This window comes from Danio aesculapii, chromosome 25 (genome assembly GCF_903798145.1).
Source record: "Danio aesculapii chromosome 25, fDanAes4.1, whole genome shotgun sequence".
Taxonomy (NCBI): Eukaryota; Metazoa; Chordata; class Actinopteri; order Cypriniformes; family Danionidae; genus Danio; species Danio aesculapii.
In genome coordinates, this window is record NC_079459.1 from 22,092,971 (window position 1) to 22,109,178 (window position 16,208).

Here is a 16,208-nt window from a genome sequence, read left to right on the forward strand (position 1 = left end):
GTGAAATGGTAAGTATGCCTGCATTGTGGAGGTATTATAAAGTTGATGACAACAACATTGCCATAGCAAACTGTAAGATATGTAAACTTGGGATTGCCTGTCGGGTATTTTACGTTGAGGGGCTATTTGTTTTTTTATTAGATTTTTCTTCTTTATTCTTTTTTTCATGTAATATAGAAGTATCGGATCGGGTTTCGGTATCGGTAGATACTCAAAATCAAATGACTCTGACTTAGGACTCGAGGGCAAAGAACACCTGATCGGGACATCCCTAACAAAAAACAGAAAATTGTCATTTATTTGTAACAAAATATTTTATATCTCCTAAAAGCAGTGTATTCTCCAAATTCATAAAATGAATTAAATATTATAATATTTACTTAAACCTATTATAAAATAATAAATAAAATACTATGTAAAAATATTAAATCTATTAAAATACAATAAAAACACCATGCCAAAATGTTAAATAAATAAAGTAAATCCAAAACCACTCGCTTTTCTTTTTCTACACACCTCACATTTTTATTGACAGCCAGCATTCCTTTAGAAAGAACCATTAGTAATACTGCACTGATAAAACACGGGAGCAGAACAAAAGAAGTGCAGCTGGGTTTGTCTGGGAAACACATTTGCTTGTGAGGTGAAAGTGTCTTCTGTAAAACATGCTCAGTGATAGAAACAGTAACAAATTAAAACCAAGAATTAGTTCTTCAGATGTGCTCCAGATGTCTCCTGACCATTGGAACAATATGGTAAGAATAATCAGCAGGTTAAAACGTAATAATAAAGAGAAATATTGGTGGCACTTCACAAACTAAGGCACCAGTCAAATGCTGTACATCTTCTCCCTTACACCAGTCTAAAAGAGCTTGATGAACCAGTGGAGGGGTTCAAGATACTAGCAACTGCTCAAAAATGTGGAAGTAAATCCTTTATATTTATATATGCATTTTGTTGTTGCGTTAATGTTCTCCTCAATTACATTTCAGCACTCTATTCTAACAGTTATCAGTCTTATCCTAAAGCTTTAGGCAATTCAAAAAGTCTTGTTACATTCATAAATAGTCCCTGATATACAATGACATTTGAGGAGGTCAGATATCTCAGTCGTTACATATCGTTTAGTGCTAGCATGTGAGTTTATATGCGTTAATTAGCCATTTCATAGACACTACAATTGGTAGATAGCTACAGAATGTGAAAGCCAGGACAACTAGCAGTGAGTGTTACGGATTGAGGTAAAGTTGGTTTTATATTCGCACATTCGGACTGTCTCCTTAATAATATCATTTCAGAAAAGTGTTCTTATCGGGATATATAATCGGGATATAATCGGGAAATTATATTAGCAGCCGATGACTATCAAAGTACAACATCGTTCGCAGTCAAATAAATAGTACTAATGCTGTTTTGAAGTCATACTTACAAGCGATTTCAGACCGAATATTGAAAGTACCATGGTAAACAATGAACGAACTGTGCGATTATAAAACCAACTTTACCTCAGTGTGTTACAGGTGTTTTGTTTACCCATCCAAACTTCCCTCTTGTTTCAGAATGTCTTGGAGGATCTTCTGGTAGAACGGAGAGTAAACTAGCTTGTTGAAGGTTATCAAGCGTCCCAGTTTAACGGCCATCTCCTCTAACTCTTTGCTGATGGGGGTCAGGCCTCCAGGGAGAGCCGGGACAGTCCGGTTGGCGCTCAACTCCAGGAAGCCAAGAAGGTACGTCTGGATTCGGGAGTCTAATCGGAAAAACAAAAGAGAAAGTTTTAGATTAGAAACGCTTCAAAATAAAATGCTTACTGCTTTTTGGGTTATCCAACCACAATTCATTAGGAGTGAAAATCTTCAAGTTTCTAGTTACTAATCTTCAAGTTACTAATAGCAAAAATAGCATAATTAAGTGGATTTTTTTATTTTTAAATTTAGCTTACTGAAACAACAACAAAAAACTTTTCATAAACACTTTTAAACTATCATTAGTCTATGTTTAAAAAGTGTAAGTTCATTTTCTGGAAGTACAGCGCATCCGGGAAGTATTCATAACGCTTCACTTTTTCCACATTTTTTTATGTTACAGCCTTATTCCAAAATGGATTAAATTTATTTATTTTCTCAAAATTCTACACACAATACCCCATAACGACAATGTGAAAAAAGATTTTTTGAAATTGTTGCAAATTTAATAAAATAAAAAACCTGGGAAAAAAAAAAAAAAAAAAATCACATGTACATAAGTATGCAGAGCCTTTGCTGTCTAAATTGAGCTCAGGTACATTCTGTTTCCACTGATCACTCTTGATATGTTTCAGCAGCTTAATTAAAGTTCACCTGTGGTAAATTGGACATGGTAAATTAAGTTGATTGGACATGATTTGAAAAGACATACACCTGTCTATATAAGGTCCCAGGGTTGACAGTGCATGTCAAAGCACAAACCAAGCATGAAGACAACGGAATTATCTGTAGACCTCCGAGACAGGATTGTCTTAAGACACAAGGCTGGGGAAGGTTACAGAAACATTTTTGCTGCTCTGAAATTTCCAATGAGCACAGTGGCCTCCATCATCATCTCTAAGTGGAAGATGTTTGAAACCACTAGGACTCTTGCTATAGCTGCCTGGCCATCTAAGCTGAATGATCGGGGGAGAAGGGCCTTAGTCAGGGAGGTGATCAATAATCCGATGGTCACTCTGTCTGAGCTCCAGTGTTCTTCTGTGGAGAGAGGAGAACCTTACAAAAGGACAACCATCTGTGCAGCAATCCACCAGTCAGGCCTGTGTGGTACAGTGGCCAGACGGAAGCCACTCCGAGCCTGGAATTTGCCAAAATGCATCTGAAAGCCTCTCAGACCATAAAAAAACTAAATTCTCTGGTCTGATGAGACTAAAATTGAACTTTTTAGTGAATGTCAGGCATTACGTTTGGAGAAAACCAGGCACCGGTCATCACCAGGCTAATATCATCCCTACAGTGAAGCATGATGGTGACATCATCATGCTGTGAGGATGTTTTTCAGCAGCAGGAACTGGGAGACTAGTCAGGATACAGGGAAAGATGAATGCAGCAATGTACAGAGACATCCTGAATGAAAACCTGCTTCAGAGTGCTCTTGACCTCAGACTGGGGTGACGGTTCATGTTCCAGCAGGACAATGACCCAAAGCACACTGCCAAAATATCAATGGAGTGGCTTCACAACAACTCAGTAAATGTCCCTGAGTGGCTCGGCCAGACCCCAGACCTAAATCCTATTGAACATCTCTGGAGAGAACTGAAAATGGCTGTACACCTTCGCTTCCCACGCAGCCTGATAGAGCTTGAGAGGTACTGCAAAGAGGAATGGGCAAACATTCCCAAATACAGGTGTGCCAAGCTTGTGGCATCATATTCAAAAAGACTTGAGGCTGTAATTGCTGCTAAAGGTGCATCAACAAAGTATTGCGCAAAGGCTGTGAATACTTATGTACATGTGAATTTTCAGGTTCTTTTTTCACATTATACACCACCGTATGGGTTGTAATGTGAAATAAGGCTGAAACATAAAAAAATATGGAAAAAGGGAAGCGCTATGAATACTTTCAGGATGCACGGTAACAATTCCTTTCATTGTTCACTCTATAGAGTAAAATTCATAGATGATATAAGGAAATAGCACGAAGAACAGTGATGTCTACACTGTCAAAAAATGCAGGGTTCAAAAACTTCAGCACAGATTGGGCTAAGAAATCAATACAAATCCGGATTAGCAATTGAAAAGCAACCAATGTGTATTATCAGAGTTTAGTTTGAATGAGTGTACAGGTGTTTTTATTAATATGGTAGTTTAATACCATATTCTCATACTATCTTTGATTTACTGCGTAATTAGTAATTTACTAATTCATTTATTTTTCTTCTATGCTTGAGTCTCATGTTACATTTTTTGTATATCCAATATAAAAATCTCTGTGTACCATACATCTGTAAGTAAATCTGGAAATGTATGTAATAAAACTCTAAATTAAAAAGAGAAAACAGACTTACTGTAAAATTTTAAGAGAAATTTAATCATGTCATCGAGCTACATGAACAAAGAGATTCTTTGCGCCAGACATGTTAATTAATTTGCCTTGGATTATGGGTATTTTATAACCATTGAGTGAACATCGGTTGTACACTTGTCATTGCAGTGCATTGTGGGATTGATTAAGTGCACTTCATTTTTGGACACCACTACAAATGGCTGCTTCCTCAAATAGTGCACTATTCAAGAGTATGGGGGGCAATTTGGGATATAGCCTTATTTGACCATTATTTGAAATACAGTGGTTTGAAATACAGCCTTAGGTTTTTTCCAGTTAAATAAGAGCATCATTTTGGTTTTTAAAAGGGTACTTTTTCTTTTTAAAACTTTCAGTGTGAACACGCTACTTATAATATTTATGCTTTCTTTATTTATGCAAATTAGGTCCACTTTGACATGATTGGTATGGGATGATATTTTAAAGCGCGCTAAAGCAAACTCAGAGTTGACTCAGAAATATTCATAATCACTGATAAGAGAATCACAATACACAGAATTGTGTTTTCCCATTCCTACACTTTAATCCATGAATGGGTTTACCTACCAATGACCTTGCGGATGGGGTTGTCTGCAGATTTTGCTGCTACAATTTGTCCTTTCAAAGTGTTCTCTCTGTCTGAGGAAAATGGGGAAAAGCCATGCTGAGACAAGCATCCTCTGAGCTCCAAACACAATTTCTCTGCTACAACGGAAAAGGTTTCATCCTCTTTGAAGGACCTGGGAGAGAAAATTCAAGGTTTTTTTCTATAAAGATGTTAGGCATTAGGAAAAAAACACTTCAATAAAGGGCTATGAATACTTACGGTGTGTGCATCTCTGCTAACAGAATCTTAATGGTTTTCTTTAGTCTTTCCATGAGGCCCGGGAGTCCAGAAATGGCTTCTCCTGCACCGTTATACACGATGAGCAGGACTGATGCCACCAGGGCCAGCTGTTCCAGCTCCTGCTGCATCTCCTGAAATCTGCCCTGATCCATGAGAAGTGTCTGGGCAACCACAGAAGGGAGAAAACAGAGGAAAAGGATAAAACAATAGCAAGAAATTTTGGAGTCAAAGACATTACAGTGTTCATAATTAAACAGTGGCAGGTTGTTCGATATGTTTTGAAACTAGTGGCAGGTCGTTAGATTTTTGTAACTGTATTTTGTATGTTGGTTTAATTTCATTTCGAGGATTTTTTTTAGACCCTTGTTAAAAAAAACATGTTTAAGGACTCGTAAATGAGAATATACCACATTTTCATTACATCTTTAAAATACGTGTGCACATTTTACCCATTATTTAATAAGAAATGTGCTAACATATAAATAACAACTTGTGAATGATATAAACGTTTATGACAATATAATAATACCTTTGTTTATTATTTGTATATTATTTAAAACTAAGCAAAAATTTAAAAATGTATAAAACTGTATGTACATATATACAAATAATAATATAATATAAAATAAATAATAATATATTAATAAGTAAAATATACATCAATAACAATATTTCAAAATATATTCGTCAGTTCGATTTTTTTTTACAATTTTGTTTTCTACAGAGAATATCAAAATCAAAAAATTAAAAACGGTAAACAATAATTTTAATATAGTTTAATAAAATATTATTAAAGCATATTAAAAATAATTCAAATATTATTTTATTATTTTCTTATATTGTTATTACAGGGTTTCTGTAGGTTTTCACGGAGTTAAATTTAAGACTTTTTAAAGACATTTTTAAGAACATTATGAATGAAATTTTAGACTCATAAAGAGCTAAAGGCTAAGGATTTAGGGCCTAGATGGACAAGATTTTAATTTGCCCCATCAAAAAAAAATATTATAATTTAATACATTTAATAATACAATAATACATTAATAATAAAAAATAAAAGTATTTCTTAGCAAAATATTTTTAATATTGTGTAAAAACAAGCAAGCTCTACTTGTATCCACACACTTTTTTCCCCAACATAAACTTTCTTTAAACTAAAAAAAATGAACAAATGTTTTTAAAGTTTTAAAAACTAAAATAAACTAAATCTATGCACAACAATCTGTCCAGGTCAGTGTCCACAGCAGTAAATACATGGAGAACTTTATAACAAATGTTATTGTGAGGAAAATAATTAAACCATAACGATAAACAAAGTGAAGAATTACCTTTTTAAATAAAACATTTAAATACATGAACAAAGGAAAATTGAGACCTGTTTAGAAAAAGATTTAAGACCTATAACACAATTTTTCAGTATATTTAAGACTTTTTTAGGCCTAAAATTTGGATTTTGAGATTAAAGACATTCTAAGACTTAAGACCCTGCAGAAACCCTAAATTACTAATTTACTATTGATTCATCTGTAATAGTTACACATTATCCATCTGTAATTGATGCTGATTAATGCTTTTGAAATTTATTTTCATGCTCATAATTCTTCATAATTCATAATTCTTCATTCTTTTCAATGCTTTCATAATTTCTTATTATGCTCAATTTTGAAAAGTGTTGTTTATGTTCTACGCAGTCACTTTAGTTTAATGCATCCATGCTGAATAAAAGTATTATTATTATTTTTTTAAACTCAAAGCTTTTAATGAAAAGATAAGCAGCATTTTTGAACAAAAACATTTTGAACTGCTTAAATGAATTGTTCAAATTCTTTGTTATGACTTCAGTTGGATCATCCTGACAGCTTGACTATCAAAATTCCCCAAAAAAATTAAAACATCCTCTTCATAAAACCAATGTATTGTTCGGAAACTACTTTTAATATTTTTTATTAATAAATCACTACGGCCTCAATCACTAACACGGAATCACCCACACGCAATCTGCGCGCACAGATTTTCTGCAGAATTCTCCAGATTTTTAGCCCATCATTAATTCTGTTTATTAGTTCATTAGTTCAGTTTTTAAATTAATTACAGTAATATTTTTGACTAATATGAAAATGTTCATCTGATTTATGTACAATGCAGTTTGTAAAGTAATATTTTCTGTCTTTTAGTAGATATATTATATGAGACTTGCTTTGTTTACCAAATAAAGTGAATCTAATTGGATTTGCATTTTAAAGATTAAATAAAAGTTAAAAAAATATTATTCATTTCACATATTAAGGTTTTAGTTATGATACTCCCAAAATAATTCCGCAGAAATCCGCAGATTTTTACCAAAATTCTCAGCAGAAATAGCAAAAAACCTCCTCAGATTCCGTCTGGCCCTACTAATAACTCATTACCTCAGGGAAAGACTCAGCATCGTGGTCCCATTTTAACAGACGTAAAAAGGCATGATTGTGTACAGTAAGAGCAAGCTGGGCAGAATTTGCTGTGCATGTTGCTCCACCATCCATTCCTCCACCAGTTACATAATCTGCCGTGTCCTGGAGCCATTTCTTAGTCAAATCCAAAGCATCTGCAAACATGAATACATAACTGAATTAAAGAGATTAGCATTAAAGTTCAAGAAGCTTTTCTAGGCTTTTTTAAAAATCCAATGCTACGCCTGAATGACATAACATTTATTGTTTTGTTTTTTTTAATAACTACTCTATAAAAGTCATAGATTTTCCTTACTAGGTTGTTTTTCAAGGAACTCCTGAAACTTCTTGCGCTCATATTCCACCGACTGCTGTAAAAGGTGAGGACGCAGGCTGCTCACAGCGAAGTTGGCCATGTCGATCTTCATTTTGTCAAGCACTGCAAATATAGACCTGCAGACGTGTACAGATTTGCATGATTTTAGGAGGTGAAGTCATCCCACCTTCACCTTGATCTGTTTAAAAGGTAGGCCACCCAAAAATGAAACTATTTTGTTAATTTTACTCCTCAGGACTTTCAAGATGTGGGTGACCTTTTTTTCTTCAGTAGAACATACAACATTTTAGCTGAATCTGTTGTCCTTGTTGAACCATTAAAGGGACATTTAACTTTTTTTTGACAATAGGCTAATTTTACAAATCTCCTAGAGTTGAGTTTTAGCATTTTGTCTTCATTCAGCTGACCACTGCATCTGTCAGGAGCACTTTAAACTTGGCTTACCATAGATCATTGAATCAGATTAGACCATTAGCATTGCACTCAAAAATGAGCAAAGACTTACGATGATTTTCCCATTTGAAGCTTGACATTTTTGTAGTTACATTGTGAACTAAAATCAACGGATAGTAAAAAGATTTTATTTTCTAGACTGATATTCATTGAATAAAGCAATAATGGTAATAAAATAAAAAACCTTAAATAAAGGTAACAAAAATTAAAGAGCAATAAAATAAGTAATATTTTTTTAATTATCATTTCAAAATATCAAATATCAAAATTATTCCACTTAAATTATTATTTTATTTTATATTTCATTTTATATATTATTTTATATTTCATTTTATATTTCATTTTATATTTTATACTTTATTTACTCTTTTATTTTTGATATTTGATATTATATTATATTTTATTTAATATTTTATCTTATATTATAATATATATTTTATTTTACATTTCATTTTATATTTGATATTTTATTTGATATTTTATTTTATTTTATTTTATATTATATTTATATTATATTTTTATATTTTATTTGATATTTTATACTTTATTTAATATTTTATTGTATTTTATATTTGATATTTTATTTTATATTTTATTTTATTTTATATTATATTTTATTTGATATTTTATACTTTATTTAATATTATATTTTATTTGATATTTTATACTTTATTTAATATTTTATTGTATTTTATATTTGATATTTTATTTGATTTGATATTTTATTTTATATTATATTTTATTTAATATTTTATTTGGTATTTTATTTTATATTATATTTTATTTTATATTTTATTTTATTTAACAGGGACAATGCTCATTAATCAACAGTAAAAACAGTAAATAAGCCAGAGTTAGCCACAAGGGCTAATTTTCATCTGTTGCCCTCTGCCAGATTTCTAAAAAAAGGCAACCTAAAATCTAAAATATGTCTTTAGATTATTTACAAAATTCTGTGCAGAAATACAGAAAAAAAGTCAGATTCTGCCTGTCCTAGCTGCAAGTATTAATTTTGTTTAAAGTGCCGGTTACTGTTGACAAGCATTTTAATAAACTACAAAGAACTATTCATTCATTCATTCATTCATTTTCTTTTTGGCTTAGTCCCATTATCAATCAGAGGTCCCACAGTGGAATGAACGACCAACTTATCCAGCATATGTTTTTCGCAGTGGATGCCCTTCCAGCCGCAACCCATCACTGGGATAAGAACTATTGTTTCGGCTTTCTCCTTTAAAGTTCTACTGGAAATCAAAGTAACACACTGTGGAGGGTGAGTAATTTAATATCAAATTTCCCCTTTTGTCTGAACTGTCCCTTTAAGTGACTTACTTAAATAGGGGCACGATGTCAGTGATTTCCCGCAGCTGCCTGATGTCTTCATCACGACAGGGTGCGCAGAAAGTGCCCATCATGTCAATTATGAACTGGGCTATTTTACTGATGTCCAGAGCTCGGTTTTCAGCCTGCTGCTGAATCAGAGAGAGGTCCAGAGCCTCTTCAATTTGCCCTCTGAGACGGCTCTGGCCTGGCAACAGAAAAGACAACAGGGTCTGGAAACAAGAAAAAAAACAAAAAAAACAGGAAATTACTGTTGTTGTTTTTTTTGTTTTGTTCGGTCATTTTGTTTAAATATATTAACAGAAATCTTGATCATATAGTGCTCAGCATATATAAGTACACCCATCACAAATCTATCTTTTAAATTCACATATTTAATAGGAAGCTGTGCAATATCATATTTGTGCATACACATTAGATTACTCAGTACTGAAGTCAAATCTGGAGCTAATCTAACTCAATAACTTATGATAACAGTCCAAAAAGTAGTACAGCCAAATTTCTGTTATAGAAAAATATTAAATACAAATTAAAATAAAAAAAGAGGAAAAATCAAAAGAAGCAAAAAAATTTAAAAAAAATTGTTGAAATTTAGTAGTTTGTAATTTATTTTTGCAATATTTTGCATGAATTTAATTGTATTATCTTTCCATTTCTAAAGATGTTTGGTGACTAAAATATTATTTTAATAAATCTATCTGTTTAATAAATTTGTTTTGTTTAAATGCACCAAAATACATTGCCTATATTTACTGAGAAATGGATAAAAATATTCATTTCCAAAATGGGGTTTAACTTGATGAGGAATTGGTATGTTAAATAAGCCAAATAATAATGAATAGACCTGGATTCTGTACTTACCTCTTTAATTTCACCAACCAGTGTAATAGCGTGGCTGTACTGAGGTGGGTCCTCATTCAGCTGTGACTCAAGGCAATCCCAGAATGCTTTGTGCATCAATTCTTTCACCCTTTTCGCCAAACTGGGTATAAAGGAACGATACGATCAAATATTATTAGCCAAGACAATGATTAGCCCTCCTGTGAAATTTCCAACACACTTTTAAGCAATGGTTTTAACATGTCTAATAACTAGTTAATTTTGTCTTTGTAAATGATGACTACATAATATTTTACAAGATACTAGTATTCAGCAATTTAAAGTCTAATTTAAAAGACATAACTAGGTTTATTAGGTTAAGTCGGCAAGTTAGCTTAATTAGGAAAGTCATTGGACAACAGTCTTTGTTCTGTAGCCAATCTAAAAATATATATTTCTTAAGGAGCTAATAATATTGACCTTAAAATTATTTAAAAAAAATGTAAAACTGTTTTTGTTCCAGGCAAACTAAAATAAATAATCATAATAATTCTCTAGCAGAACAATATTATTTGAAATGGTGTGAAAAAATGTCTGTTAAACATGGGAGATATTTAAAAAGAGTTACAATTTCACAGGAGGACTAAACGTGTGTAAAACATCTGTATGGCAATTTGTATGGAAAACGTATAAATTCACTGCAGTAATTATTATAAAAGTTTTAGTATACAGTTGGTCATATTCATATTTCAAATGTATGGTTTAGACCTTTTAGATCTCCATTACGTTAACATGAAAAAAATGTATAAAGTCTATCACCTTCCCTCCTCTGGCTCAAAAGGTTTGACTTGAAAAGCACTGTTCATCACGATCTCATGAGCCAGTGCCATATTAGTGACTCCTTTAGCCGTTTCCATCAGTTCTTCCACTGACACGAATCTGGGTGGGCTGGCTGTGAGGGTTTGAATTTAACATTAACATTGTTAAACTTCAATTCACCTTTTTTTAAAGAGACATTTACCAAATAAATGAAAATTGCTGTTAATTGACTCTCTCTCTCTATTTGATATATATAGTAGGTGATCTTTTATATTCTGCAGAACATAAATGATGATTTTTTTTTCCCAAAATGTATGTCAATGACTACCTTCACTTTGAGAGTCAAAAATGCACATGCAGGTACCACAAAATTAATACTTGTGGCTCCTGATGATCTAACAATGTAAAAAAAACATGGGTTCCACACAACCAATTTGTGTTGGGACAATATTAAGGAATTTAGTTAACTTATTTATTTTTATAAATTTAAGTGGATTGAACATAAAACAATTAGGTTGTCTGCAAAAAAAACTCAGTAATTGTGTTGTTTCAGCTTATTTTAAATAAGTAGTTTCAACAAACAGCAAACAATCGGTCTGGAAAATCAAGAGCACTTGACAAGGTTATAGACAAATTACCGGTTTGTAAAGATTCAGGATGCACGCGCAGCGAGGTTGCAGAAAAAAAATGGTTGCGCTACCATTTACAGCAAGGGAATGACATCCGATGCAGTACAGAGTTTGTTGTTGTATTAGAGATAAGCTATATTGATTACATATTATATATATTATTTATATGATACTTTCAGCATATTATAACAGCTTATCACCCAGTGATAATCACAGTTATTCTGCAAAATTAATGTTAAAGTGAGCGGCATTCGTCTGACAGGTCCATTTGCGAAATATAGTAGCACCCTCCCAATGGATATTGGATAAGACGAAATGGCCAAGCATCCAGCCCGAAATATACAATCCCATTGAAACTCCAAGTGATTTTACAAGAGAGAAGTTAAAGACCTACAAATTTGTATGCAACAATTTTGTTCTGCATGGTCATGTGGGTAATCATCAACAAGCAAAACAACTGCATTCTGAAAGCGAACTGCACGTGTATGGCAGGGTATGTGAACTTGGATTTTTCATTTGATTCTAAGCATTCGGTGTCCGCAGTTTAATTAACCATATTTACAGTAACGGTTTTTGCTGCAATCAAAAACGAGTAACGTGTGTGATTCAGCATAGCGTGAACTTACCTGATATAACATGAGAACTGCATTTTTTTAAAAAAAATGAGCATTTTTAATTAGCATTTTTAGGTCGTCACTCCACTCAGATCTTATGATGGCTGTTAGCCAAAGACGTGTGTGGTTTATCATTTAAAGCAGTGAGGTGTACGATAATTTTGGCATCCTACCGCACAACACGACATGTTTGCTATTGCAACTGGTCTTTTTTGCAACCGGTATGCGTGGTTGAACCCATGTGGTAATTCCCCTATACATTTAAGGTAATAATGCTATAATGCTATAAATAATGCTCAGTTTCTTGTACAGACAGATCGTTTCACTTCGCAAGACTTCAATGTCTAATCAAGAACCATGTGTGTTAATTTTTTTATTGCCTGTATATATATATATATATATATATATATATATATATATATATATATATATATATATATATATATATATATATATATATATATATATATATATATATATTCTCTAAATGCAGGTAGCTAGGGATTTAAAATGCGACACCAATTGACACAATTATAGCTATAAATTTCTATGAAGAAAAAAAGTCACCTATAGACTAGGCATGGGCCGGTATAAGATTCTGACAGTATGATAACCTTTGATAAGAATACTACAGTTTCACGATATTGTGATAACTTCTTTAAATAAGATGTTTTTAAATGTCTGGGTAAAAAAACTAAAACTTTGTACCCCCTTTGAACACAATATAAATTGAAATTAATCATTGACTTCTGCTGTCGTCATTAGTTTTAAAAAACACAGATTTCTTTACAATTTAAAATGGCATTTTGGATATCTTTTCTGCTGGAGATACTGTTGTTCTAAAAAACAAAAACAAAAAAAAAACATAAATAAAACATTTTACATATACCTTTGGATCGATATAGCAGAAAATGTTGGCGGTTTTAAAACCTTGACTTTTGACGATTATCGTACCATGCCTACAATAGACCATTTCAATGTGCAGCAGGCCCGCAGCCAGGGGGGGTTCGGGTGGTTTGAAAGACCCACCCCCAACTGACAAAGGTCCAGAATTTGACCTATACATTAGTTCATTTGTCCTATTTTGACTGCTAATCCATCATAAATGGTGAAAATAACCCATCGAAGAAGGCTTTAAGACCAAGTGGAATCTTCTGTTGGCTGTTGTTACTTCAGCTAACTAATCAGTTTTGGCCAATGCAAACAATTATTTATCATGCATCCAACTTCTGTGCAAGAAAACATACAATCTGAGGAAAGTGAAGTCATCTTACACTACTGACGTACTGTATTGTTAAATAGAGAAAACATTTTATTATTTACTTTTATTCTAAACCTTGGACCTTATTCATGAAACAAAAAATGATCAATAAAAAGGTGTAAAGCACCAAAGGCGACCCATGTTAAAGTTCATTTTAATACTAATCAGTTTATTGTTATCAATGTAACATTTTTACAAGAGAAAAATCTAGAAAATTTTTGAAGCTCTACATTATTATTGTTTATTTATTTATTTATTTTTTTAATCTAAATGACCAAATTCTAACTCAGGAAAGTTGAATGTGCTGACAAGATTGTTTTTTGCCCAATAAATGAACATAAGCTACAGTTTTTAATAATAATAATAAAAATACAAAAACAAATCCTATTTTTTAATGATAAATCATGTAATAAATTAACTTTGTATTGTATGTTTTTTCAAAATCTTTATGGAAATGTTTTGGTACATCAAAAAGTTTTGTTCTGATGACTATCTGACAAGCTTTTTGAACAAAAAAGTGCTTAAAATATCACTAAAATGCAGTATTTAAGCCTCATAATTAAATAGAAAATTAGATGAATAACTGCAAAAAGGTGGACTTTTTGAGAAAAAAACAACAACCCCCCTTTTCATCAGGCTGGCTACGGGCCTGATGTGGTCATGTCATTGGCCCATGAACGTTTCCTGCTTGTTATCAAACCATTTTATAACTGTAACAAGAGGCAATTCAATCATAACTTAAACTTAAAACAGCTATCATAACATTATTTACCAATATGTGGCTCTTTTTGGATTCTACGAAGCTACAGAAATTAAAAATGTAAAACAGGAAATACGCTGGGACCATTGTTTTTGTTTAGATCCCTCAAAATGGTCTATATCTTGGATGTATATTTATAGCAAATGTTAAATTTATAGTATGAACTGTCCCTTCAGTTAATAGTCATGTTTTCTTCTTACATTGAGGGGTGAGTCTGTGAGGACTGGGAGTGTTTCTTCTGATCCTCTTCCGGATCATCTCTCCTGATGATTCCACAGTGTTTTCTATCCCATCCTTGTCAATCTTGCTCTGCTCCTCTTTTGGGGACTCGTCAGATTCCTTGGGCATCTTCTGCTAAAAACAAAGAATCCCAAAATGTCTATATTTCTTTTTTACAGACTACAGCATCAGCTGCTCTTGTCCAGTCCCATACTAAAATGCTCACACTGAAATCTTTCTGGCAACTGTGCGACAGCAAGCTGAGTGTGAGGTTGTATTGTTTTTTAATAAAGCAAAAGGGAAAAGACTAGATTGATTTTAAAGACAGTGAACAATTGCTCCCTGGTACCTTCACCGTTTACTAGCCACAACCAGCACATTCATATAAATTTTATTAACTGCGTAGCGTTTCTACGTTGATTTAGTTTACTGTGCTGTGACAATTACAATCAGTCTGATCTCAGTACTAAAATCAATGATGCTCAGTCGCATCTGTCTGCAACATCCGGTAATTCATTTAGCCGAAACAAAACAAACGATGTTTTTCTTTGTATATTTTACCTGGATTAATAAAAGCACCGAGCACCCGACTAATATTAATCTTCACGCAGATGCAATTCTCCACATATAATCAAATAGCAGCCTGGATGTTTTGTTCTGGATGAATCCATACAACCTGATGCGTGTATTTACGGAAGTTCAGTTCACGACGAATCTTTGTAGTTTTTTAGATGTCATTTTGAAATGGACTCAAGCAGTGTTATTGGCATAAAGAACTACATTTCCCATTAAAACAAGACTTCCGCCCTCTGGCGCATGTGCTCCGAAGAGGAGTAAATGTTCAAAATGGTTAATAATAATCAAAATATAAATGGGTTTCTGTGTTTATGCGACGCTGAAATGTAAAAAGACATCAATAGAGTTTATTATACAAAGACCCAGTTATTATTACTGGGGACAAGATTTGATTTGAATTATCCTTCTCATTATAGCTGTGTTTTTATTCATTTATTCTCACATTAATTTATTTATTTCAGTCATTGATTTTTTGAATCTGTTTTTATGAGTTAGTTTTAATCAAATGTATAAATATATTTAGAATTATGTTTTATTATTGTCATATTAGTTTAAACAAACACTTGTACACTTGTGTTATGTACCTAAAATTTTTCAAAATTTACCTATTTATATTTTTAAATGCACCTTTTCTGCAATTTAATATTTAATTATCGAAGTTATTTGTTATGCCCTTTATTTTTTAAATTAAAATAAAGATGACAGTTCGCTTCGACTCATATCCTATTATATGAAATGTACACTAGGTGGCAGCAAATGCAACATTTCTTACCATCTGAATGGATGACAGACACAGGTAGGGCGAGCGGGGGTTACAGAATGACATGATTTAAAACACTTTGGAACAATAATAGATCAATATTTTGTATTAAAATCCTCTCCAGTAACGATTTTGGAGAGGAAAGTACGCAGAAATCCCACAATTTATTCCTCTTTGGTGAGCTATAGCTTAGCGTATACTTAGCCACCTTTGACTAAACTGTAACGTTAGCCACATCAAATCCAGTCAGTGAAGATAAAACATTCGCTCGTCGACGTTTTAAGTATATGTACAATT

General features: G+C 32.6%; 1 protein-coding gene across 2 annotated transcripts; it reads right to left on the reverse strand.

Annotated features, from left to right (window-relative positions):
• Positions 1-498: 498 nt before the first annotated feature.
• Positions 499-15,271, reverse strand: tcp11l1 (t-complex 11, testis-specific-like 1). 2 transcript variants are annotated; one of them, XM_056452275.1, is made up of 10 exons: positions 15,137-15,271; positions 14,557-14,707; positions 11,093-11,225; positions 10,316-10,436; positions 9,446-9,666; positions 7,640-7,776; positions 7,303-7,478; positions 4,874-5,055; positions 4,615-4,787; positions 499-1,747 (listed from the first exon to the last, which is right to left on the reverse strand). In XM_056452275.1, exons 2-10 carry the CDS (start codon positions 14,702-14,704, stop codon positions 1,530-1,532), a joined length of 1,509 nt encoding a protein of 502 aa, XP_056308250.1. In that variant the 5' UTR covers positions 14,705-14,707; positions 15,137-15,271; the 3' UTR covers positions 499-1,529. The 2 variants fall into 2 exon arrangements, with proteins under 2 accessions (XP_056308250.1, XP_056308249.1); XM_056452274.1 differs by having other exon boundaries at positions 14,557-14,710.
• Positions 15,272-16,208: the final 937 nt, after the last annotated feature.